At 40.4% G+C, this 26735-nt stretch overlaps 2 protein-coding genes across 3 annotated transcripts in view; one reads left to right on the plus strand and one right to left on the minus strand.

Annotated features, from left to right (window-relative positions):
* Positions 1-5124: 5124 nt before the first annotated feature.
* Positions 5125-21900, minus strand: LOC133459499 (sodium/hydrogen exchanger 6-like). 2 transcript variants are annotated; one of them, XM_061739483.1, is made up of 17 exons: positions 21533-21900; positions 18993-19192; positions 18653-18730; positions 18364-18440; positions 18120-18232; positions 17804-17909; positions 17154-17279; positions 15039-15180; positions 14782-14887; positions 13756-13844; positions 12288-12401; positions 11778-11889; positions 10542-10695; positions 10419-10449; positions 10230-10318; positions 9518-9623; positions 5125-7214 (listed from the first exon to the last, which is right to left on the minus strand). In XM_061739483.1, the coding sequence occupies exons 1-17, from the start codon at positions 21789-21791 to the stop codon at positions 6906-6908; spliced, it is 2211 nt and encodes a 736-aa protein (XP_061595467.1). In that variant the 5' UTR covers positions 21792-21900; the 3' UTR covers positions 5125-6905. The 2 variants fall into 2 exon arrangements, with proteins under 2 accessions (XP_061595467.1, XP_061595468.1); XM_061739484.1 differs by lacking the exon at positions 17154-17279.
* Positions 21901-24811: 2911 nt separating this feature from the next.
* The window catches only part of LOC133459500 (cytokine receptor common subunit gamma-like), a 55677-nt gene continuing 53753 nt past the window's right edge, over positions 24812-26735 (plus strand). The window contains exon 1 of the mRNA XM_061739485.1: positions 24812-24914. Coding sequence (XP_061595469.1) covers positions 24851-24914 — 64 coding nt within the window. The 5' untranslated portion in view covers positions 24812-24850. The remainder of the gene's footprint in view (positions 24915-26735) is intronic.

Here is a 26735-nt window from a genome sequence, read left to right on the forward strand (position 1 = left end):
CCGGAGGGGGTACGGTTCGGGAGCCACTTGATTTCATCTCTGCTTTTTGCAGATGATGTGGTCTTGTTGGCTCCCTCGAGCCAGGACCTTCAGCATGCACTGGGGCGGTTTGCAGCCGAGTGTGAAGCGGCTGGGATGAGAATCAGCACCTCTAAGTCTGAGGCCATGGTTCTCGACCGGAAAAAGGTGGCTTGCACCCTCCAGGTCGGGGGAGAGTTCCTGCCTCAGGTGGAGGAGTTTAAGTATCTTGGGGTCTTGTTCACGAGTGAGGGGAGAACGGAGCGCGAGATCGACAGGCGGATCGGTGCGGCGGCCGCAGTAATGCGGTCATTGTATCGGTCCGTCGTGGTGAAGAGGGAGCTGAGCCGAAAGGCAAAGCTCTCGGTTTACCGGTCGATCTACGTTCCCACCCTCACCTATGGTCATGAACTCTGGGTCATGACCGAAAGAACGGGATCCCGGATACAAGCGGCCGAAATGAGTTTCCTCCGCAGGGTGGCGGGGCGCTCCCTTAGAGATAGGGTGAGGAGCTCTGTCACCCGGGAGGAGCTCAGAGTAGAGCCGCTGCTCCTCCACATCGAGAGGAGCCAGCTGAGGTGGCTCGGGCACCTGTATAGGATGCCCCCTGGACGCCTCCCTTGTGAGGTGTTCCGGGCATGTCCCACCGGGAGGAGGCCCCGAGGAAGACCCAGGACACGCTGGAGTGACTATGTCACTCGGCTGGCCTGGGAACGCCTTGGAGTCCCCCCGGAAGAGCTGGAGGAAGTGTCCGGGGAGAGGGAAGTCTGGGGATCCCTGCTCCGACTGCTGCCCCCGCGACCCGGACTCGGATAATGCGGTGGACAATGGATGGATGGATGGACAGCATCTCCTTGTGCAAAGTGTGCATCTGCAGCAAGATCATGTTGTAGGTCTTTGGAGCTGGTCTGTGTGTTGACTTGGACTGCTCTCACCATCCTTCGCCTCTGCCTATCTGAGATTTTTCTTGGCCTGCCACTCCGGGCTTTAACTAGAACTGTGCCTGTGGTCTTCCATTTACTCACTATGTTCCTTACAGTGGAAACTGACAGCTGAAATCTCTGAGCTAGCTTTTTGTGTCCTTCCCCTAAACCATGATGTTGAACAATCTTTGTTTTCAGGTCATTTGACAGTTGTTTTGAGGCTCCCATGTTGCCACTCTTCAAAGAAGATGCAAAGAGGTGAACAACTTACAACAGGCCACCTTAAATGCCTTTGTCATGATTGGCTTCACCTGTGTATGTAGGTGAAGGGTCAATGAACATTACTTAATAACGTTTGAATTTAATTTTGTTGATGTTGAAGTGCAAAATAGGAGGTATTATTTTAGCAGATGTTTGTCTGATGAAGTTATTGTTAAATTTAGGGAGGCCATTGCTTATCTTACGACAGTGCGAAATAGTGATGTAGTCGAGGCCAGTGACCTGGGTTCTACCTCTGCAGATGTTGATTTCCTTGCTAGTAACACTGCTGATTTGTTGCATTCAGCTTTAGATGAAGTTGCTCCTTTGAAAAGGAGGGTTTCTAGCCACAGGAGCTTAACTCCCTGGTATAATTCAGATATCCGCATGTTGAAACAAAACGTGCGTAAAATGGAAAGGAAGTGGTACTCTTGTAGGTCTGTAGACTCTCATCGTGAATGGAAAGATATTCTAATAGTATATAAAAAAGCCATTCGCAAAGCCAGAACAGCTTATTATTCAACGTTGATAGAGGATAACAAAAGTAACCCACGTTTTCTGTTCAGCACTGTAGCCAGGCTGACAAAGAGTCACAACTCTGTGGAGCCGTGCATTCCTGCAGCTCTCAGTAGTGAGGACTTTATGAGCTTCTTTAACAGTAAAATCACGAGAATTAGAGAAGAAATCAACCAGCCGGTTGTGGGCGTTTCTTCAGCTTTAGCGACTTCCCTAGGCTCTGACTTGACTCTAAACTGTTTTGATCCTATAGACATCCCTGAGCTGACCTCACTCGTCAATAGAGCTAAGTCAACCACATGTATGTTAGACCCCATCCCGACTCGACTATTCAAACATATTTTTTCTCTTATTGGTACGACAATACTGGACCAAATTAACCTATCCCTAAGTTTAGGATATGTACCACAGGTTTTCAAAGTCGCAGTAATTAAACCTTTACTTAAAAAACCTTCTCTTGACCCAGACACCTTAGCTAATTATAGGCCAATTTCTAACCTTCCATTTGTGTCTAAAATTCTGGAAAAGGCAGTTTCAAGCCAGTTATGTGACTATTTGTATAGAAATGATCTGTTTGAAGTTCAGTCAGGGTTCAGAATGCATCATAGCACAGAGACAGCACTGGTTCGAGTCACGAATGACCTCCTTATGGCCTCAGATAAGGGATTAGTGTCCATACTGGTTCTACTGGACCTCAGTGCTGCTTTTGACACTATAGATCATGGCATTTTACTGCACAGGTTAGAGCATGTTGTTGGGATTAAAGGGACAGCTCTACGTTGGTTTAAATCATATCTATCTGACAGGTTCCAGTTTGTTCATGTACATGAGGTTTCTTCAGAACAGTCAAGGGTCTGTTATGGTGTTCCGCAGGGTTCAGTGCTAGGGGCCAATCTTGTTCAGTTTATACATGCAGCCATTGGGAAGTATAATCCAGAATCACGGCATACACTTTCATTGTTATGCTGATGATACGCAGCTCTACTTGTCTATGAAGCCGGATGAAATAGAACCGTTAGTTAAACTTCAGGCATGTCTTAGGGACATCAAGGACTGGATGTCCAGAAATTTCCTGCTTCTAAATTCAGATAAAACAGAGGTTATCATTCTTGGTCCAGAGCATTTTAGGAAGGGATTAGATGGTGTTGCGATGGCTTCCAGTGCAACTGTGAGAAACCTTGGTGTTATTTTCGATCAGGATTTGTCGTTTAAACCATATGTCAATCAGGTTTGTAAAATAGCCTTTTTCCATCTCCGTAATATTGCAAAGATTAGGAAAATCCTCTCGCAGAGTGATGCAGAAAAACTAGTTCATGCATTTGTATCATCTAGACTAGATTACTGTAATGTGTTGTTAGCAGGATGTCCAAGTAATTTGCTGAATAGGCTCCAGCTGATCCAAAATGCAGCAGCACGAGTACTGACAGGAATTAGCAGGAGAGACCACGTCTCTCCAGTGTTAGCGTCGCTCCATTGGTTACCCGTAAAATTCAGAATCCAATTTAAAATTTTATTACTTGCGTATAAAGCCCAAAACGGCTTAGCTCCGCATTATTTGCAAGACCTGATAGTGCCTTATGTTCCTGTCAGAGCTCTCCCTTCTCAGAGTGCAGGTTTACTCGTAGTTCCTAGAGTATCTAAATGTAGATTTGGAGGGCGGGCGTTCTGCTATCAGGCACCACTACTATGGAACCAACTTCCAATCTGGGTTAAGGAAGCTGACACCACCTCCACCTTTAAAACTAAACTTAAAACATTTCTGTTTAGTAAAGCCTATAGTTAGTGTTTAGTAAACCTCTAGCTGGTGTTGGTAAATCTCTAGGTAGTGTAAACTTTAGTGTGTCAGAGTCGCTCCTGTAGTTTCTTGTGCTGGCCCCCCCTTCTCCTCCCTTTTCTCTCTTTTGTCCATGTTGCAGCATCCTTTGCCGGACACCGGAACCTGCAGGTGGTCGTGGGTGGCTTGTAGCTTGCATTACGGAGCACAAGTCTTTCCCTGACCCTGCACCCCAACCTGGGACTTGCTGATTGGGCCGGAGCTTCGGGAGCTGCGTGCTGGCCTGCGGTCCCCACCCCTGGTCATCCCGTTGCTGCTTCCACCTGCCTGCTGTGCTGTTGCCGTCCCTGACCCACCAGTCTGGCCCTCGGCAGGAGGGTCCCCCCTTATGAGCCTGGTCCTGCTCAAGGTTTCTTCCCTCCTAAAGGGGAGTTTTTCCTTGCCACTGTTTGGCTTAAGGTTTTTTTTCCCACTAGGGGAGTTTTTACCTGCCATTGTTTATGTAATAACTGCTCGGGGGTCATGTTCTGGCTATGGGTCTCTGGAAAGCGTCTAGAGACAACTCTGTTGTATTAGACGCTATATAAATAAAATTTAATTGAATTGAATTGAACAAACAACTGTTGTGTTCCAATAATTAATGCTAAATGTATTTAAATCAATAAAACAACAAGGGTGCCTAAATTTATGCACCTGCCTACTTTTGTTTAAGTAATTATTGCACACTTTCTGTAAATCCTATAATCTTCATTTCACTTCTCAAATAGCACTGTGTTTGTCTGCCATATGATATATGTAACTGAAATTGCTGATCCCAACAACCAATGATTTATAAAGGAAAAATCTTAAAAATGATCAGGGGTGCCCAAACTTTTTCATACAACTGTAAGTGTTGTTTGCAAGTTTGCCCCAGAGGATTTGAATGAGCTCAGAAGATATTTAGACCTGTCTGATACAAACCCTTTAACAAGTGCAAATGCCCCCCCCCCCCCCCCCCCCCACTCCTACCTCCCCACACACACACACACACACACACACACACACACACACACACACACACACACACACACACACACACACACACACACACACACACACACACACACACACACACACACACACTCTCCTTCAGTAAAATACAACTGAGCTGCAAAGTCTTTCAAGACACCTGGTACAACTGGAGATGTTTATTTTCAGCTTGTGTGAAAACTAAAGTGGGCTAAGAGTGTAGGCGTGTTGTTCCAAACATCTGGAAGACCTTGCTTTATTTAATCTGTAGATTCAGGCTGTAGATTCATCCGTAAACTGTTCAGTCAACCCCTGTGCTCCTTTTCCTGCACAGGAACTGATTTTTATTTATGATTTCAGTTGGTAAATCTGTGCTTCTTTTTTGGATGTTGCTATGATCTTCATGTTTATTTAGTTGTGGCACAAACAAGTTTTATGCAAATTGCTAAGGATGGAAGTGTCGACATCCATGGCTAAAAAGGGAAATCCAGTTTATGCACATGCACGCAACTACAGAACGGTTGAGATTTGGAAAGATGTACTTCATGTAAACATGACTTTGTGAATCCCTGTGTGCATGAAGCAGAGCTGCTTTATGTTGTTGTGTTTGCAAACACTCTGCATCCATTTGAAAAGATGTTTTTAATGTATCTTCTTAGTACACATACAAAATGTCAACAAGGCGACACAAAGCTCGTAAACTCCAGACGAGTCGTTTTCCAGAATCCCATATTTTAAAGACATTCATCTATAACCTATGCAGGTGCGTTTCTCACAAATAGTTTCCACAAACGCAGAAACATTAAACATTTTCACATTTTAGATGTAGTTATATATGCTTCTTTTTTTTCCTTCAAAAGCCTAACCTAGATGAAAGTATTTTAAGGTTCAAGGACTGAAGAGCAGAAGGTAGAGATCTCCGGGAGAATACGCACAGTCTCATACATCAAGCGGAAATACTGCTTGTTGATTAAAGGAACATGCGCAGCTTGACAAAATAACATTTTTATATTATAATTTAGAGAAGGAATTGACTTCCATTAAATACATAAATCACCCATACAGTACTAAACAGGTCAGCTAAAAAAAGAGGTGAAGGGTCTCGTTGTTTCTGAGACGTTTCAGAGCAGAACCACCATGCTCTGTTAAAACAAATAAAATAGTGCAAAATACCCTCAGTAAAAAGTCAGACATCCTCCTACGCACTAGTACCTGCTCGCTAACAGATTCAAATTTAGCTCCCAAGTATTTCAAATTGCTGCATTTTTTCTTTTTAAATAATTAATTTTGCTTAATACTAAGAAAAAATTATACCTTAAAAAAAAGTTGTTTTGTTGATTATTAACGTAAGCATGTTTTGGTTTTCTATTCTTGTAGGATTTCCACCATTTAATGCTCTAACAGGAAAGCTACAGGTGATTATACTGGGGGGACTGGACATCAATTAAATAGTAACAGCATATAAAAACAAAAAGATCCCCATAAAGAACATCAGCAAATCAAACCATGTACAAATCTGCATTAGTTAACGAGCGTCTGAACAGGCACTTGTGTTCAAAACAGTTCAGCCAGCCCGTTTATCTCTCAGGACAAAAACATCACAAAAAAAAACAGAGGAGTTACTCCTGTTTGTTTTTGCAGAAATTGCAACCATGTGGTGGCAGAAAAAACCCAGAAACAAACATTAGCCCTAATACAGATATCAAGTTTGGCCGTATCGGCCGAAGCGAACGAATACGACGGGGAAGAGAAAAACGGGACCAGGGGAACTGATGTCCCAGTAAACGTCTGCTACAGTTAGAATATCCCCTCCGCCGTGAGGTCGTACCGTATGGGGGGAATGGGATGTAAAAGCAGCGTTCCACACGACAACACAATAAATAAATAATAAAACAAATCATGACAGAAGCAACATTTTTGTTAAATAAATAAATCAGTAGTTAAGATAAAGCGGGCCGTGCAGAACTGTGGACCAGTCGGGGCTCCAGTGCTGCCCAGTATTTGTACCAGTATTTGTACCAGTATTTGTACCAGTATTTGTACCGCTTCAGTCCCAGATGTGTTTCCCTTTGTTCATGTGCTCATCACAACCTTAACCCTTTAAACGCTTTCCACCAGAGAACTTAGAAAGGAAGGCAAACGGATGGATTCAGCTCAAATCACAGTTCCTGCAACAGTGAGATTAGTTTGCCAAATGTAGTGTAAAAGCTCTTAAACAGCGGCGATTCTTACGAGTAACATGAGAGCAAAGTTGGCCCCGTCGCCATGACAGCGGTTTCATTTGGAGAAAAATTTAGCCGATTCATTTTTCCTGTGAAATCACTGTTGATCATTTTGTGATTTTTTTTTTTGTTTTTTTGAGGCTAAAACAACAAACCACGACCAGGAAGGTGAACCTTCTCCCGGTCTCACAGTCTGTGCCTGCGGGGGTCGGAGCGCGGCGGGGAGGGCGGCGGCGGCAGCGTGACGGTGGTCGGCGGCTCCGCCGGGTCGTCCATGGGCAGGACGAGGCGCGTGCCGCGGATCGGGACGTCGTGCTCCGCCAGGCCCAGGTCGGGGTCCAGGCCCTCGTTGAACAGGCCCATGGACGAGCGTTTGGGGTTGACGGTGCGAGACCCCGACGCGTCCGTGCTGACGGTGACGTCGGAGTACATGGAGCTCACGTTGGCGTCGTTCATGGTGAAGTCCGAGTCGTCGTCGTGGAGCGGCCCTTCATTCTGATCAGGGAAAAAGGGAAAGGAAAAAAAAAGGGACAAGGTTGTAAAATGAAAAGATGACTTTGGGGAAGACAACTGCAATAAAAACCATCACTTAACCATTTATGACCTACCATAGAACAAGTCACCTAAGCATATTTTTACATTTCTGCATGTTATACTGCCATTTTATGGAGTATTTTTATTTGCTATGCATCAAAACAACCCATATAAGCCAATCTTTAATAATCTGTATGTTACAAGTCCATACTAACTAAATAAATGGCTAAAAAGTTCAAATAACTACCAAAAAAATGTAAATTGTTTTAATTTTACACATATTTTTCTAAATGCAGAAATCCCACAGCTAGATCCCTCAGAATTGTCAATGGAAAAAAGTAACACAGAAGCTTTTCAGACCACAGGACATTTATCTGGAATGAATTCATACTGGAGATAAATCATTTTATATATCGCGTTTAGATATCGTGTCTTCGTCCGGCGCTGGCCTCGGCTTCGCTCACGGTAAACCGTTTCTTTAGTGGATCCATGTGTGTGTGTGTGTGTGTGTGTGTGTGTGTGTGTGTGTGGTGTGTGTAGTGAGTGTGTAGTGAGTGTAGTGAGTGTGTAGTGAGTGTATGGTGTGTGTAGTGAGTGTGTAGTGAGTGTGTAGTGAGTGTAGTGAGTGTGTAGTGAGTGTATGGTGTGTGTAGTGAGTGTGTAGTGAGTGTGTAGTGTGTGTAGTGAGTGTGTAGTGAGTGTGTAGTGTGTGTAGTGAGTGTGTAGTGTGTGTAGTGAGTGTGTAGTGAGTGTGTAGTGTGTGTAGTGAGTGTGTAGTGAGTGTGTAGTGAGTGTGTAGTGAGTGTGTAGTGTGTGTAGTGAGTGTGTAGTGAGTGTGTAGTGAGTGTGTAGTGAGTGTGTAGTGTGTGTAGTGAGTGTGTAGTGAGTGTAGTGAGTGTGTAGTGAGTGTGTAGTGTGTGTAGTGAGTGTGTAGTGAGTGTGTAGTGTGTGTAGTGAGTGTAGTGAGTGTGTAGTGAGTGTATGGTGAGTGTATGGTGTGTGTAGTGAGTGTAGTGAGTGTGTAGTGAGTGTAGTGAGTGTGTAGTGAGTGTATGGTGTGTGTAGTGAGTGTGTAGTGAGTGTGTAGTGAGTGTATGGTGAGTGTATGGTGTGTGTAGTGAGTGTATGGTGTGTGTAGTGAGTGTATGGTGTGTGTAGTGAGTGTGTAGTGAGTGTATGGTGAGTGTATGGTGTGTGTAGTGAGTGTATGGTGTGTGTAGTGAGTGTATGGTGTGTGTAGTGAGTGTGTAGTGAGTGTGTAGTGAGTGTAGTGAGTGTGCAGTGAGTGTATGGTGTGTGTAGGGAGTGTGTAGTGAGTGTAGTGAGTGTGTAGTGAGTGTGTAGTGAGTGTGTAGTGTGTGTAGTGAGTGTGTAGTGAGTGTAGTGAGTGTGTAGTGAGTGTATGGTGTGTGTAGTGAGTGTGTAGTGAGTGTGTAGTGTGTGTAGTGAGTGTGTAGTGAGTGTGTAGTGAGTGTATGGTGAGTGTATGGTGTGTGTAGTGAGTGTATGGTGAGTGTATGGTGTGTGTAGTGAGTGTATGGTGTGTGTAGTGAGTGTATGGTGTGTGTAGTGAGTGTGTAGTGAGTGTATGGTGAGTGTATGGTGTGTGTAGTGAGTGTATGGTGTGTGTAGTGAGTGTATGGTGTGTGTAGTGAGTGTATGGTGTGTGTAGTGAGTGTGTAGTGAGTGTGTAGTGAGTGTAGTGAGTGTGCAGTGAGTGTATGGTGTGTGTAGGGAGTGTGTAGTGAGTGTATGGTGTGTGTAGGTTGTCACTGAGTAATCTTTCCTGAGTAATGGACCTGATGACACTCTGACAGCGTGAATATGTACAGTGTGTGTCAACGTAGGACGAGCTGTGAACACGTACCGGATCTAGAAATAACCCACTCCGTGTGCACAATTTTACTGGATTATTATGTGAATCTCCAAATGATTTAATGGATTAAAACAGAGCTCTATGCTGGGACACTAAATGCAGGATATGTAAGTGAAACTTTTCCTGTGTAACATACACATACTCAGTTGTGATTGTACATAAATCTATGCAAACGGGAGCGCCGGCGCTCCAGCCGGTCATAAAGGAAGTTAAAACCGGAGAGTGAGACCATCACTCTTGGCCTGTCACATTAAGAGTCCTAACCAACACCAAGAGAATCTAAACTAGTAACTGAGCTTCAGGTATCTGTATACTTTAGGTTAGTTCCCCGACACAAGCATTCAACCCACTCGTACTTGAACTTTAATAAAGCCAGTTATGTCCAGACCTCGTAGGCCTGTGGGCTGGTGAGGCATCGGGCCAGCGGGCCACAACAAGCCGGCAGGGTGGCTGTGAGGGGGGGGCCACTGTGGGTCAGCAGGGGCTTCAGATAACTGGAGAACACGCTTCTGTCAAGGACTTAATGGGTTAAAAACACTCACATTCAGTTCAACAGTTGTGTTATAATATTGTATTCCCAAGTCTGTAAAAGCCATTTACATAAACTACAGGACTGTCTCAGAAAATTAGAATATTGTGATAAAGTCCTTTATTTTCTGTAATGCAATTAAAAAAACTAAAATATAATATTATATATATTATAATAATAATAATATTGCTGATTATGGTTTACATCTTAAGATTAAGATTCCCAGAATATTCTAATTTTTTGAGATAGGATATTTGAGTTTTCTTAAACTGTAAGCCATGATCAGCAATATTAAAATAATAAAAGGCTTGCAATATTTCAGTTGATTTGTAATGAATCCAGAATGTATGACATTTTTGCATTACAGAAAATAAAGGACTTTATCACAATATTCTAATTTTCTGAGACAGTCCTGTATAATGAAAAGCTTGTGTAAGTGAAAAGAAATATAACAATGGGGAACATAAACATGAAAATAAAGGTTGTGAAGTGTGGAAAGAGCGTCCCCTTGTGTTCCCAGCATGCACAGCACAGATGACGCTGCTTCAGAAGGTAATGAGTGAAAGGATACTTGTGGTCGAAGATGTACCACATCCGGAAGGGCCAGGCACTCTCGTGTTTGTTGCTCCGCGGCACCGAGCCGTCCTGCACGGCCGAGCTCTGTTCAGCAGGAAGCTGGCATTTATTAAAACTCGCCACTCTTATTTTTCCACTCAAGACAAAATGAAATAAGTGAACTCAATTTGCACAAATCACTTACAGAGTGTTCCTGATCAGAGTCCACGCCCACCCTGAAAAAAAGAGCACGTAGTCAGGGTTAACTCTGAAGATGGAGGGCATGAAATCAACAGAAATGCAGACGTGAGGAGACGCTGGGCCTTACGGGATGTGCATGAAGGACAGCATGGGCATCGTCCCCCCTCCACACACCGAGACGGTGAAGAAAACTATCAGGAGGGTGGTGGAGAACATCATCTGACGGGCGTACGTTGCTGTGTCTCTGATGGAAAGAGCAAACGCTATGGCCCCACGCAGACCTGGAGGGAGGAGAGATCAGCTGGGAGGATGAGTGTGTACTTGTACGCAGCACATGGCTGTAGTGACCACTCAAGTGTGTGTAGTATATTCAGGGTGTCTACAGGATTGACCAAGTTAAATTTAAGACTTTTAAATACCATTTTCAAACAAAACTTAAGACCAAAAAGTCCAGTGCTGAGGTCGAGGTTGCCAGATCTGACAGGTTCCAGCCCAAATGCAAAAATGAAAATGAAAACCCGCAGAAATAATTAAAAAACAGCCCGAATCACACATTCTCTATGTTCAAACTGTCCAAACAAAGGCTACAATTAAATTTAGCAGATTAAAATAAAGCAAATAAAATATCAGTGAGTTTATTGTGAACGTTTCTACTTTTCTCTGCCCTAATGGTGATTTTTTTTTGTTAATAATTTCTCCTACATATTTAGTAAAAACCAGGAAAAGCAGCCCAAATTTGATCAACCCACCCCGTCCTATATTTTTCAGACCAAACTTTTCCCTTTTCAAAGTGTAAGAAAACGTTTTTAATAATGACTGGATAAATTCCCTCTAATATTAAGATTTAAAAATTAAGATTGAGATTCAGGACTTTTTAAGGACCCGCGGCTGATCTGATATCTGATATTCTGTCCTGCACTGCTGAATAGAATAAATATAGACTTTAAGAGATTCGTGGGTGATTCAGTCGGCTTTCATTTACAGTTTGGGGTATTCAAAAAGAGCATATTCAAAATGTTCTGCAAAAAAAATTCAACTTTCTTTTTTTTTTTTTGTGTGTGTAGTTTCAGTAAAGTTGACTACTAGTCCACAATTTTTAACAAATTATAGTTGGATTCCAGTGAAAGCCATGTGGCGTTGCAGTGTGATTCATAATGAAACTGCCTCTAGCGGTGTTGTTGGCCAAGACAAGCTCGTCTGCACTTCATCTGGGCTTTTTCTCTCTTTGGTAGTGAAACTACAGGCTAGGGGGTAACACGTCATTAAACCAGGACCAGCACTCAGGTGAGTCGTGGGATACTCACTGATGAAATCCCAGCTCCAGAAACCAGTAAGTGCTCCACATGTTTCCCACTGTACATACCTGCAAACATCATAACGTGCTGAAAGTTGGATCTGATCTTGTTTTTGCGGCCCAGGTTGAGGAGGAAGGACAAAGGGTAGATGTTTGCAGCTCTGCCCAGAAACACTGCCACCTACAGCAGCTCACGGTCAAGGACACAACGGGCTGAAACAAGAGCACAGTGCAGGCACACTGGAATGGAACGTAATTGTAGGTTGATGACTGTTTGGAAACTCCCTCTCGTGGCCGACTAATCTCTCTTGAAAATCTTCTCTCGAATTTGTATTTGCTTGTACTGTTTTTCTTGGCTTCAGTAGGCAGGTTGAAAAATAGCAATCATTAAAACGGTGCTGGCGATAGCATGGTAGTAGCATCAGGATATGAGAATATTTTATGAAAACCATGGGCTACATCTGACTCAAAATAAATGCTTCATTGAAAAACAACAAGGGTTATGTGAAACTTAGTTCTATGTCTACAGATCTGTAGAAATGCCTTGACTTCTTTTTGTGATGCACCAAGAAAGGATACAAAAGCTCCAATGATGAACAACGGGTTGAAAACATGCGACTGGAAGGAGAAGAGGGTCAGACCCATGTAGGAGAAGATGAAGTTTTCTGCCAGGAAGTTCAGCAGCTCGAACAGCTGATGGAAAGTCAAGCAGAGAGAAGAACACTGTCAACACCCCGGTCTGTGGTCGGTGTCAGGTGTCAGTGTGGTGCCATGCACCATCACGTGACAGAGACACTTCTCATATCCTACCCATTATGGCTTAATTGATATATAAAAGTAAAACTGAACTGAAAACTGAAACTCGTCTTGTTATATGTAAGAATGGATGTAAAATTCAAGGGTAGGACTCGATAAGTGGTTACTTCATTCCTACTCCGTTTCGAGCATGTTGGTGGATCCGTGAACTATTATATGAAGTGCTGTACGTACACACATACATTATATATATATGTACGTACGTATGTAATTATGTATGTATATATATTTTCAGTTTTTTTACTTTTTTTATACTCTTTTTTTTTTTTTTTATCATGCATGTTTGAAATAAAATCTTCAAAATCAAAGTTTGTTCCTCAACTTTACTGGTTCCTAAGTAACACATGTAGTACTTATTTCTTCTGTTTCAGATTCTCTGTAACCAGAAACACAGTTAAGTAATAAACTCCTGTTCAACAACCTCGTGCCCCGTCATAAAATCTAAAATCATAAGCTCATAAGCTGTGATGATGGTCTTTGGTTATGGTGACTCGGCCTCCGCAGGCTTTTAGTCGTCAGTGCTTTTACAAACCTACAGGACTGTCTCAGAAAATTAGAATATTGTGATAAAGTCCTTTATTTTCTGTAATGCAAAAATGTCATACATTCTGGATTCATTACAAATCAACTGAAATATTGCAAGCCTTTTATTATTTTAATATTGCTGATCATGGCTTACAGCTTAAGAAAACTCAAATATCCTATCTCAAAAAATTAGAATATTCTGAGAATCTTAATCTTAAACTGTAAGCCATAATCAGCAATATTAAAATAATAAAAGGCTTGCAATATTTCAGTTGATTTGTAATGAATCCAGAATGTATGACATTTTTGTTTTTTTTAAATTGCATTACAGAAAATAAAGAACTTTATCACAATATTCTAATTTTCTGAGACTGTCCTGTAAATGCTCAGCAGTACCAGATAAGAGATGTTTGGATAACGCTGTCACGAGCTCCGTCAGCTCTCACACCACGACGGAGATCTCTTTCCTGATTTCTGAGAACCCTCTGCAGGGTAATTTCAAACACTATCTTTTCTGAGTATTTCTCTCAGCAGTTCATTGATCTAATCCTGCTCTTCTCTTATGTTCCCAAGAACAGCACTCTGCACTTTTAAAGCATCCGTTAAAATATTAGTCGTTGTCTTCGTCTGGATAGAATATACTACATTTTGGAACGACAGCTGCGGAGAAAGGAGAAGAAAACTTGTGTACGAGGCTGTTTGTCACCTGTTTGGTCCTTTCTTGAGACTCAGGGGAGAGGTTGTTGTAGGTGTAGTGAGCTTGAGTGATGCCACAGAACAGCACCGCCACCACTCCTGTCAAAACAAGAAAACAACAGGCTCATCTCCATTCATCGTCATTGGAAAACAGACTTGGTATCCTTACATTAGGGAAAGAAAAATCCACAATCGTCACTGAATAAAAAAATACTTATTTACTTAAAATTGACAATAGATTTCATTGTACCCAGGACACACTGAACCAGAAAAATGTGTCCATGAATGTACAACATTATTGTCCTCTGTGTGACAATGAACAGATGGATAATTAGTTGCATAAACAAGTATAACAAGATTGTTTTGGGGGGTTACAAATCTAGCATAAATGTATCATTGTATATCAATGTATATTTCCCACTGTTAATGTTTCTTTTGTACTTCATATTCTGTGTTGCCATTTGTTCATCATAATATTCATATTTTCATGATCATGTGATCATAGGTCTACAGTAATTTTTTATTTTCATTCATGTTCTGCATGCAATTTTTATGATGTATTATTTATTTTTATTTTATGATTTTGTATCCTCATAACTTTATTGTTAAATGTTATTAGGTGGGGGCTCCTCATAAGCCTACTGGCCTGCTCGCTCCTCCCTGCACAGTTTCTTTTAACTGCACTTATTTGTGTGATGTTATTTTTTATTGTATGTGCTAAATAAACTAAACTAAACTAAACTATCAGTCTTTCTGGGATGGGCAAAGAACTATGCATGTCAGCAATGGTGCAAATTGAGGACTGTGCAGACAGGTCCACCCTGTTTTAAGAGACTCATCGTGGTAAATTAAAGACAAGTCAGTGTCAGCATTGTCAGCATTTTTTTGTGAAAGCTGCAAATTCAGCTAAAACTACCAAATAAAGGTCACAATAAGGGCTTGAATAAAGGTTATAGTAAGTGTTGAAGCTGAATGTCTAAAATGTCAACAGCATAATAAACAGTTAAGTGCATGCACGTGTCTGGGTAGCGGATACCTGTGAAGCCGCAGGCCTCGGCTAACAGGAAGGTGCTCCACGACATTAAGAAAAACAGAGCCGTCTCTAGCAAAGGAAAGTCCCTCAGCTTAGTAAACTTGGTCAGGTGAGAGAAACTAGCGTTAAGGAAGAAAAGTGGCTCATTGAGACCGCTTGCAGGTGGAAACACAACAGATGAGGAAACAATAAGCAAGCACTGTTCAGTTTAGGCTGTTATGGTTCAATATTCACGGTTTAATCATCAGGAGAAAGGATATGAAAGCAGTCATGACTCCAGTTGCCACTCCAAGAGCAAAAGATCCACTGAAGACACCCAGGAAGATGCCGAAGGATTTCAGCATGGCCATGGCCTCGAAGCTGTGGCTGTTGTCACCTGCAGGCTGATATGCCACTATGGAGCTAAAGGGCAAGTAGAGCACAAAAATATATGAACATGAAAAATGGAAGCAGGTTTTTGAGATTCATTCAGGGAGGGACAAGTGCCGAATGTCAAACAAGTTCACATTACGTCAGATAGATTCTGAGGCATCCAAATCAAACCAGTTAAAGACTGGACTGATGCCACATGAGCTGCAGACGAGACTCATCGTGTAACAACTCATAATGTAATAACAGCTCATAATGTAATAACTTAAATGTAATAAAAGTTCACAATGTAATAATCGGCTCATAATGTAATAAAATCATGAGCGCATAATGTAATAATGTAATAACTTATTACCGTACATTATGAGCCTTACTGGCGCCGCTAATAATGTAATAACAGCTCATAATGTAATAATGGCTCATATTGTGAGAAAAATGTTGCATTATCATCATTTTTACCTCTGCCATTCCTGCAGGGCTGGAAGGAAATGCTTTCACCTCTGTGTGTGTCTGTCTGTCAGCAGGATCACACAATTTCTGCGACACGTGACTGCTCATTGGCCAACTTAGATGCCATATAACTCCGCCCCCAATACGCGGAGGGCCACATTAACAGGAAGAGAAGCCTAATTGTTTAACGCATCATCCCCTATAGGTCAAGTCCATGGTATAAAGGTCACACTATAGCACACACTGACAACAAGAATGGACTAATGGGCAGAATCCTGTGTTTGTGTTTGACTATCATTTGTACATAGGTGTTGCTACGGTAACCAACTCAAAAGCTGGCAGGACAAGAGGGTGGATCAGGGAAGAAGGAGGGGGCTGTAGTTCATGTAGTTTAAAAGAGCATTTTCTTTGTTTACTATTGCTACAATAAATGCAGGACACAATAACTTCTACAATAAAAACACATTTAAAGGGGACCTATTATGGCATCTAATATTTAAACACGCCTTGAATGTCTTAAAAACAAGCTTTTGATTGTTTTTGCTAAATAAATTAGAAATTCAGCCTCTCAACCATGTCTTTATCTTCCCATTCTCTAACCTCATTATCTATGCAGGATTCTGAGTGGGCGGGGCTATGATAATGAGGCTCTGTGCTGATTGGCTGCCCGAATGACGCGATACATCGCTACGAAAAAATGGCGGAAGCTCCGGCCGGCGGAGTTAGTTGTGGGCGTGGTTTCACACATCGCGGGAGCAGAATCTGAACGGCTCGTAGAAGCCACATGCAAAGGCCCAAAATAACTAACATGGGTCCCACCTAGTGGCTCAACTTTATACATCTTCCATAATGAAATGTGAGGATGCAATTACTATTAAATAATACTTGGTTTCACTAATTTACTTTACTTATGCTCTGAAACCCATGCTGTTTGCTTTAGTTGCACCCTAAAGAGGTAAAAATTATGATAATGCAGCTGTTTTCTCACAATATGAGCTATTATTACATTATGAGCTGTTATTACATAATGAGCGGCGCCAGTAAGGCTCATAATGTAATAAATTATTACATTATTACATTATGCACAAAGAAGTTATTACGTTATGCACTCATGATTTTATTACATTATGAGCCGATTATTACATTATGAACTTTTATTACATTTAAGTTATTACATTATGAGTTGCTACACACCGTCATAAAAAGGGAGGAAGTCTTTCATGCAAAAGCATAAATGAATCTATCAATTTGTTTTTTTGTAGATTTTTTTTTGCATACCTTGATACATTACCAAAACACTAATAAAAATGTTTAAAAAATAACTTCTTTTTTTCATATGATATGCAGGGTCTAAATAAGGCCAAGACAACTGAAAATAATGCATGAAAGGAATTACAAAGGGGTGCAGGGTTTAGGGGAGAGCACTGGTGATCCAAACGGGATGCAATTCAAGGTTTAACTTATCTAAATGAAAGCTCTGCAGCATCAACTGAGAGGTTCTAACACTTCAACACAAGCAAATCCACGCAGTCCCCCGTAGCAACCCACACACCCACCGAGGATTAACCGTGTGGTTTTCTCCCACCCATTCCTCAGGCCCGTCAGGCCTGAGTGGGCTGTCCACCCCTGCTGGTGGGACAGCTCCAACCCTCCTACCCTGCTTCTCCAAGCGGAGCAGAACTCTACATACGTACGTACAGGTAGGTGGTGAATGACAGACAGATGGAGGAAGGCAAGCAGTGAAATGACAGGGATCAACGTTAGTCTGGTCAGTTTCCATTTACGTGCAGTTCACAATGTAAACAGCTGAGTTTGTTGTGGCAACTCCATTTCGCTACTTTCAAAACTAACATTTTCAAGAGTTACTTATACATTGTTTTACTTTATTGGGAAAATATCATTTACTAAATCAACAAAATGGTTTTAGACAGCAGTGGGAGTCCTTGCTCTGTGCAAACATTCATCTTAAAGTCTAAATTAGAGCACAGATTCAAAAAATAAAGTCTTCTACTACAAGATCTTTAAGTATAACTTATCAGGAGGTATAAGAAAAAATACGGGGAAAAAAATCTGCACCAGAACTTAATGATTTTGCCAAGACAGTTTACTTTAAGTAAAATAAAGGCTTTAATTTTTATTGATGTCTGGTAAGGGCAAGCAGCAATTACATAAGCCACTTGTTTCTGCATTGTGCATGAATACTTACGAGGAAAGGACGATGGCCACAGCATCATTGAGAACGCTCTCCCCAAACAATAATGCATACAGGTCAACATCTACTTTTAACTCGTTGAAGATAGCCAGCATTGTCACTGAGAAAGATGGGAAATGAAAAACAAAAAAAAGCCTGTCAAAGTGGGAGATAATCATTTCTGCAAACAGCTTTCAGAGAGACTACAAATATCCAAGCAAAAATATGATTCTGAAAACCAAGTGTGCACTGATCTCTACTAAAGGAAATTCAGCTCCTGCCTCTTTTAAATATTATAAATGGGGCTCAAACTTCTCAAGGTATTTCCTACCTGGATCTGTTGCTGAGATGATGGCACCAAAGAAGAGGCAGTCAGTAAAGTAAAAATCATCACCTAGCTGACCCACGACTTTCATGAATGACACAAAACCATACATGATGAGCCTGAGAAGAAACACAAGAGTGGACAAGACGTTCAACAAACTGGCTTCAATCTGCTCGTGTATGTCACAGGCTAACAGGTACGGTGGAGAATAAATCCCCCAGGAAATGTCAGAAATTACAGACAGACTTACCCAATGACAAAGCAGGATACAACTGTTCCCACGAATGCATAGGCCAAGATGGAGCCAATGTTTCTGAAAAAATGCCTCTGAACCAGAGGAAGGTAAAGGGTTTATTAAAACAGGGCAAAAGAAAAACACTGCACCAGCACATGAAATTTACATGAAAAATACTGACACCGATTATCGTGGTAAAAGGCAAAATTCTTTAGAAAAAAATTGCCCATATGTTTAAATAGCATTGTGTAATTGACATATGTAAGAAATATGATCATCAGAACATCTTTCTTGACTTTCTTACCCTTTTCAGACTGTAACCTGCATGGAAGATTATGGGAGGCAGCAAAATGTTGAAAAACACCTCTGGATCAAAGGTCACCTGCAGACAGCAGCAAGTTTTAAGTGAGAATTACAGCTAATTGAATAGTTTCCATTTGTGTATGCAATGTAACAAGGCTTGTTGAGGTTTATCACAGTCTGCTTTGACCCAAACATATCATATTTTTATAAAAAAACACTTATAAACACCATGACAACAATAATATCATATTGCTCCTATGAATAACTAGTATAATAATTGAGTAGAGGACTAAAAGCAACCACATCCATCCCCTCAGCCCTCCATCTGATTATCCGCTTGCCTTCCGCAGCATTTCATCGTCTTGGACTTGATGGCCTCTGCCTCGGTTGACCTCTCCCTTCAGGGTGTACTCGTAAAACCGCCCGCTGACGTTGAGCAGCAGCGTGGCTGGACTGGCATTGACAGCGCAGCTGAGCGTGACATTGCTCATGGTTTGGGGAACATGGATGCCAAACCGCAGAATGACACCCACTAATAGGCCTTGAAAAGAAAAGAACAGAACAATCAGCAGCCTGGGCAAACAAATCATCCCCTCCATCCCTAAAAACTAAGAAATTACATTATATTACATATAGCAGACCCTTGCCTCTAAAGTGACTTACAACAGAGGAATGCATAACGTATTGCCATAAATAATTTACTTATGGACACATAGTCTATTATTACAGACTAGTCAACGATGTATGCAATGCCATTTACCACACCTGTTTCACATCATGTAACTTTGTATTAATTTATAACAACTTCACATCATGTGACACAAGCCTGCAAACCCTAAAGCAAACTTTTGTGGGTCACCACATTGGATAATTGTTTTCTGCTTATTAAATTGGCATCAAATGCCTTTCTTGGCATAACCATGTACATACAGGACTGTCTCAGAAAATTAGAATATTGTGATAAAGTTCTTTATTTTTTGTAATGCAATTAAAAAAACTAAAATGTCATACATTCTGGATTCATTACAAATCAACTGAAATATTGCAAGCCTTTTATTATTTTAATATTGCTGATTATGGCTTACAGCTTAAGATTCCCAGAATATTAAAATTTTTTGAGATAGGATATTTGAGTTTTCTTAATGTAAGCCATAATCAGCAATATTAAAATAATAAAAGGCTTGCAATATTTCAGTTGATTTGTAATGAATCCAGAATGTATGATATTTTTGTTTTTATAATTGCATTACAGAAAATCACAATATTCTAATTTTCTGAGACAGTCCTGTATACGCAGACCTTGGACAGGCAATGTGACATTGAGTGTCCTTGGCACACAACACGGCTAGGGATCAAGCCAGTGACCTTTTAGCTGGCGGGGAATCTCCTCAACCCACTGTACCACAGCAATACACCAAGATTCAGGACACACTAAACCAGCATTGGTTGGAAGTAAAGGCTCCTTTGTTTGGTTAGCGGCTAAAACATTTCTAAAGAGGTCCTATAATTTGCACTAACTGTAATGTGAGTAAGTTGTTTAATAAAATATTAACTGGTGTGATCAAAGCTTGAAAACATCCTTTACACACAGACTGTTAATATTTAATTGTAAATTGAGGCAATAACCCACATTCAGAAGCAAAGTCTTCAAGTAGACTTGGCCTCCTGGTTTTACACTTTCAACTTTATCAATAAATCAATCAATCATTTATTTATTTTAACTCACGACCATGATCACATGGTATGGAGCAAGTGGCAGACTTTACATATTCGACTAAAATACTCAATTTGGCAAAAAAAATCTAGAAAATTTGGCAAAGATCTTTATCTTTTACTACTATTTAACCAACATTTGTTTGTATTTTTGAGTCAATATTATCAGTCCGTTGTTGATGAGACTGTTGATGTTTTTAAAAAGAGGCTCATGACCCATCTCTTTAATCAGGCTTTTAACTGACTCATTTAACTCTTTTAAATTTTTGATGCTCACCCCTATTTTTATAAGATCTTACTACTCTGTTTTATATTAATCTTTAGTTTATCCTGTTTTATCATATTTTATTTTCATTGTTTTATCTCAATGTTATATCTAAATGTATTAGTCGTTATTTATGGTTTATTTTATACATTCTATTGTCTTATTCTTTTATGTTTTTTATGTCTTGCTTTCTAGACATACTTTTAGGATTTGATGTTATGTTATACTTTTTAAACTCTTTTAGTGTATCTTCTCCTGCTCTCTTGTAGCTTTTATCTCCAGTGTTTCCTCATGGGGAGCCTCCATGCTGGGAGTGACTCTGGCCTGCAGGGGGTCGTCCTGGGGGTCGTCCAGGATGGTTGTGGAGCTCTGCACCACGGCTTCACCGCTGTGGTGTGGACTCCTTGTGTGTCTGTGTGTGTAACTCGGGTGAATGGTGGTGTGCTTGTGTCTGTCTGTGTGTGTGTGTGTGTGTGTGCGGGGAGGGGGGTAGGGCATTAATACGTTTTATGTGTATTTGTTTTATGTAAAGCACTTTGTTTTGCATTTTATATATGAAAGCTGCTTTATAAATAAAGTTTGATTTGATTTGATTTGATTATTTTGTCATTTTTGCAGCAAGAAAGGCTGTCCTATTAGTTCCTGTTTTAACAGCACAACAATCAAAACAGTGATAATCCCCAGCATGTGATCACCTGTCACCTGCCACGTGAACGTGAAGCCTGGTTTATGGTTCTGCGTTAAAAAGACGGCGTAGAGTACGCGGCGACGCGCAATACCTACGCCGTAGGCTCTGCGTCGGTGTGACGCGGGACCATGAATCAGCCTTCACCGGTGTAAGTGGCTTACCGGTGGAGTTTAAGGAGTTTAAGCGGCTGAGCGACAGCTAGGGCAGCACCTCACCGTAAATCATGGCCAGCCCCGTCTCGTGCAGGAAGCGGACCCGGCGGTGCTTGAACAGCCAGATGGTGAGGATGGTGAGCGTGAGCAGCGTGATGAAGATGAGCAGGTTGGCGCTGTCCTGCCGGTGACTCTCCTCCGCCATCCTCTCCGTGTTGTCCAGGCTGCTGCTGTCGCCGCGGCCGCCGCCGGCCAGCAGCGCCCAGGACCACAGCACCAGGGGCGTTTTAGAGCCCACAAAGCGTCTCAGCGGGGTTCCCATCTTGTATTTGTGTGGGAGAGTTACATTTGTCGTTGAAATTGGCGTCGCTTTCGCTGAGAAATCGTCCTTCTCGAGCGAGACGACAGCTCCTTCCGCCGTCACCAAAACATTGCAACTTCCGCTCCTTCAAAATAAAAGTCGCTGAATATTCTGCTTCCGGCAGCGCCCCTCCACAATGCTGCGAGCTTAGTTTCTTGACCTAGATGATTAGATGATAGAATGATTCCTTTGGGAGGTTCCCTCGGGGAAATTGACATCTCCATCTTACACACACAACACTGTCATTTACAAATCAGACACCCCAAAAGCCAAACACCCATATAAAGATAGAACATTTAAAAAAAAATTAAATATAAAGATAAAAAAAGATTTATTTTTTTTTAAAGATACAGGACTGTCTCAGAAAATTTGAATATTGTGATGTTCTGTAATGCAATTACAAAAACAAAAATGTCATATATTCTGGATTCATTACAAACCTTTTCTCATGACCAGCAACTGAAACCAAGATTTCTGTCACAGAGCATCACATTTCACTACAGAATGCGTTGAGTTCAGAGTTTTCATTAGACATTTCAGAGATTCAAGACCCTGTACTAGACGCAGCGAAGCTCCCCAGAACATAACTGAGCCTCCTCCATGTTTCACAGTTATTACAGCCTTCTTTTCTTTGAATGCTTCATTTTTGCATCTGTGAACATAGAGCTGATTTGTCTTGTCAAAAAGCCCAATTTTTTCTCATCTGTCCAAAGGACATTCTCCTGGCAGCTTTGTGGCCTGTCGATATGCATTTTGACAAATTCTAGTATGTTTCTTTTAACAATAGAGTCCTCCTCAATCTTCCAGTTAGACTCAAACATTGATGGATGGTGTGAGCTGACACCGATGTAATAGACTTTGTCTCCCAAGGTTTAGTAAAATAAACAGATAAATACAACTAAATAAAGGAGCATTCTAAAATATGTACACCATACACAGGATAAAATCAATATTTACTGGACTGAGATATTACACGAATATTCCTCTGACACTGTGTGCCTACTGCAAGTTCAACTGAGGGAGGAAACTCTGATGGTGCTCTGTAGCATCCTCCATATGGGAGGAGTTTGCGTGCAGGGTGTGAGGAGTCTGCAGAGGTTCCTTTTCAGGCTGTGGACTGGTATAGGTCATGGATGGAGGGAAGGTCAGTCTTTACCTTCACCTGATTGGCCACAATTTTCTTTCCGATCTCCTCAGACAACTCTCTCCTTTGCATTCTCTGGTCCATGTTCAGTGTGGTGAACAACATGATACCAAACAATTATTATTATTATTATTATTATTATTATTATTATTATTATTATTATTATTATTATTATTATTATTATTATTATTATTATTATGTTGAACCACAGTTCAAAAGAAATGTCTGATTTTGAATACTTGGCTCTTAGTAAATCATTATTTATTATTAATTTGGTCATCTTCAAGTTATTTCAGGGACCATTGTGTGTTTTTCTTTCTTTAATGGAAAGGTACCAGCATATTTGACCACATATGTAGCTTACAAAGAAGATTTCAATAACTGAATTTGGCTGGAGAAAAAATAATAATAATAACAATAATAATAATAATTAGAATAATAAATTATTATTATAATTATTATTAATAATTATAATAATAAAACCTTTGGTTTTCTAATGAAATGTCAAAAAATTCTCCACAGTATGTACGTTAATAAACGTACGTCAATGTGAATAGCGCTTCATTATCAATCAATATGAAAATTAGCACAAACATCAGGGATTTCTGGTAACTCATAAAAGTTAAAAGGCTGGTTTGATTTTTGGATTACATGAAATGCTCAATTTTATCAGGCAATTCTAATTTATGCAACATTTTAGCTTAAAGTATTTCTGCCATCAACGTGTTTTGGTTAAAATGACTACAGAAAAGGTTTTGATGTACTTCCATAGTAACAGGCATCATTAACTCACCTTGTCGGATGATTATACAACAGAAATTTGGGACATTTGTTGATTTTAAATCTGATGATTGATGAATCTATCTGGGTTGTGTAATACATGTAAAAAGCCTGTTAAAAATCTCACATTCATTTTTATCTTTATTTCTGAAACGTGTTCCTGTGACAGGAAACCTAAGCCACAAAACTCAGTTTTGGAGAGCACGGAAAGTACCAGAGATCACATGATAATTCAGATACTGACTGTTCAATAATAAAGACATGAACATAATGCCATAGATATCGTGACCGTGTAGGAAACATTGAAGATTCATGATTTCATGTTTCATTTAATTTTCATTTATTGGTTCATTCCAGACAAACCGTCGTATACAGCAAAACCCAAACAAACATACATGTAAAGTAATGCAGAAATGAATTAATATTAGTTCAATGCTAAATGTCAGAGTTGTTGATTCACATCCAGATAGACTCTCACATCCTACACACTGTTATTCACACACACTTTCACACCCACATAGATAGACCACCCCGAGAGAACCCAGACCCCTGTTGATGTTGATTTTAAGAAGAAACAGATACAAGAGAGAAAGGAACTAGGAGCAATCAGAATATAACATAAATGTCAGAAATGTTTCAACAAAAATCTATCCCGTTGACTTACATGCTGGCAGAAAATACTGTTTTCTTTTCTTTTTTTAGTTAAAACTGTTACCCTGAGGTTTTACCATGTAACAGCAAAGTTTTACTAGTGAAAAGTTTCATTTAAGTATTGTGATTTCATTATAATCAAAAATGTTCAATAAATATTTAAGACCTGCTGTTCAGACAGTATCACTGTAATACTTTGAGCAGAAAGAATACTGTTGATTTTAAATAAAACAACAATAAACCTGTTATAATTGTAGATTATGGCAATTTTAGCATAAACTGTAAAGGAATCATTCACATCAAAGGATGCTGTTTGAGTTTTGTAAATGTGTCATTACTGACAGCATGAGGAGGGTCCGCTCCAGCATGGTTTCTTGTGACAGGAAGTAAAAACTTAGAAAAAGACAAACCCCGAAGCTGAAGGATCCTGTTTCTATTCGCCATCATGTCGACTGCACTGCTTCTGTTTCTCTGTCTGATCGGACATGTGTTCGCCAAAGAACCTCCTGGTAGGAGCATTTATCACATTTACATTCAAACTATGTCCTTCTTATGACGTTAATGTTGTTGTTTTTTTACTATACCTTTTTTATTCAGTTTGGATATACTTGAAAAAGGTTGGCAGGTGAAATCATAATGCTTCAAGTTAGGCTGTCATGGTTTAAACCAGCTTTTTTCTATTTTTCCTTAATGATCCACCATGAATTACAACTTTACCATCAAGTGTTGTAAATATTTAGTAATAATTTTTGTATGACACGTTTTATTAAAACACAAGTGGCATCTGGTTCTGGAAGGGGGCATAAAACCCTTGAAATATGAGCAGGGTTCAGTCATGATTATTATCAGACAGAATTAACTTCAGTTTACGATCAAGTGTTACTTACCAGTTAAGAACATTTTCTGTAGAATTCCAGCGACATTTCTCTTCCGTTAGGTGATATGTGTGTGTGGGTTGCTTAAATGCAAATATTTATCCCTTTTATGTACTCACGATATTTTTATGAATACTAAACAGGTTGTTCATGTACATGAAGTTTCTTCAGAACAGTCTGTTATGGTGTTCCGCAGGGTTCAGTGCTAGGGCCAATCTTGTTCAGTTTATACATGCAGCCATTGGGAAGTATAATCCAGAATCACGGCATACACTTTCATTGTTATGCTGATGATACGCAGCTCTATTTGTCTATGAAGCCGGATGAAACAGAACCGTTAGTTAAACTTCAGGCATGTCTTAGGGACATCAAGGACTGGATGTCGGGAAGTTTTTTCTTCTAAATTCAGATAAAACAGAGGTTATCATTCTTGGTCCAGAGCATCTTAGGAAGGGACTAGATGGTGTTGCGATTGCTTCCAGTGTAACTGTGAGAAACATTGGTGTTGTTTTCAACCAGGATTTGTTGTTTAAACTATATATTAATTAGGTTTGTTAAATAGCATTTTTCCATCTCCGTAATATTGCAAAGATTAGGAAAATCCTCTCGCAGAGTGATGCAGAAAAACTAGTTCATGCGTTTGTATCTTCTAGACTAGATTACTGTAATGTGTTGTTAGCAGGATGTCCAAGTAATTTGCTGAATAGGCTCCAGCTGATCCAAAATGCAGCAGCGCGAGTGCTGACAGGAATCAGCAGGAGAGACCACGTCTCTCCAGTGTTAGCGTCGGTCTATTGGCTACCTGTAAAATTCAGAATCCAATTTAAAATGTTATTACTTGCATATAAAGCCCAAAGTGGCTTAGCTCCGCATTATTTGCAAGACCTGATAGTGCCTTATGTTCCTGGCAGAGCTCTCCGTTCTCAGAGTGCAGGTTTACTCGTAGTTCCTAGAGTATCAAAATGTAGATTTGGAGGGCGGGCGTTCTGCACCAGGCACCATTACTATGGAACCAACTTCCAATCTGGGTTAAGGAGGCTGACACCACCTCCACCTTTAAAACTAAACTTAAAACCTTTCTGTTTAGTAAAGCCTATAGTTAGTGTTTAGTAAACCTCTAGCTGGTGTTGGTAAATCTCTAGTTTGTGTTTAGTAAACCTCTAGTTAGTGTTTAGTAAACCTCTAGTTAGTGTCAATAAACCTCTAGTTAGTGTCAGTAAACCTCTAGTTAATGTTAGTAAACCTCTAGTTAGTGTTTAGTCAACCTCTAGTTAGTGTTAGTAAACCTCTAGTTAGTGTTAGTAAACCTCTAGTTAGTATTAGTAAACCTCTAGTTAGTGTTTAGTCAACCTCTAGTTAGTGTTTAGTCAACATCTAGTTAGTGTTAGTAACCTCTAGTTAGTGTCAGTAAACCTCTAGTTAGTGTTAGTAAACCTCTAGTTAGTGTCAGTAAAC

Source organism: Cololabis saira, chromosome 14, assembly GCF_033807715.1.
Source record: "Cololabis saira isolate AMF1-May2022 chromosome 14, fColSai1.1, whole genome shotgun sequence".
NCBI classification, from domain to species: domain Eukaryota; kingdom Metazoa; phylum Chordata; class Actinopteri; order Beloniformes; family Belonidae; genus Cololabis; species Cololabis saira.

What these genes read in the sequence shown, in the direction of transcription:
- LOC133459499 (XM_061739483.1), bottom strand. Translation starts at nt 21,791, where the DNA reads ATGGGAACCCCGCTGAGACGCTTTGTGGGCTCTAAAACGCCCCTGGTG. An exon ending in AACCACACGGTTAATCCTCG is followed by an intron (nt 15,181 to 17,153) that starts GTGGGTGTGTGG and finishes CTTGCCCTTTAG; the next exon opens with CTCCATAGTGGCATATCAGC. An exon ending in ACTCTGATCAGGAACACTCT is followed by an intron (nt 10,319 to 10,418) that starts GTAAGTGATTTG and finishes CCTGCTGAACAG; the next exon opens with AGCTCGGCCGTGCAGGACGG.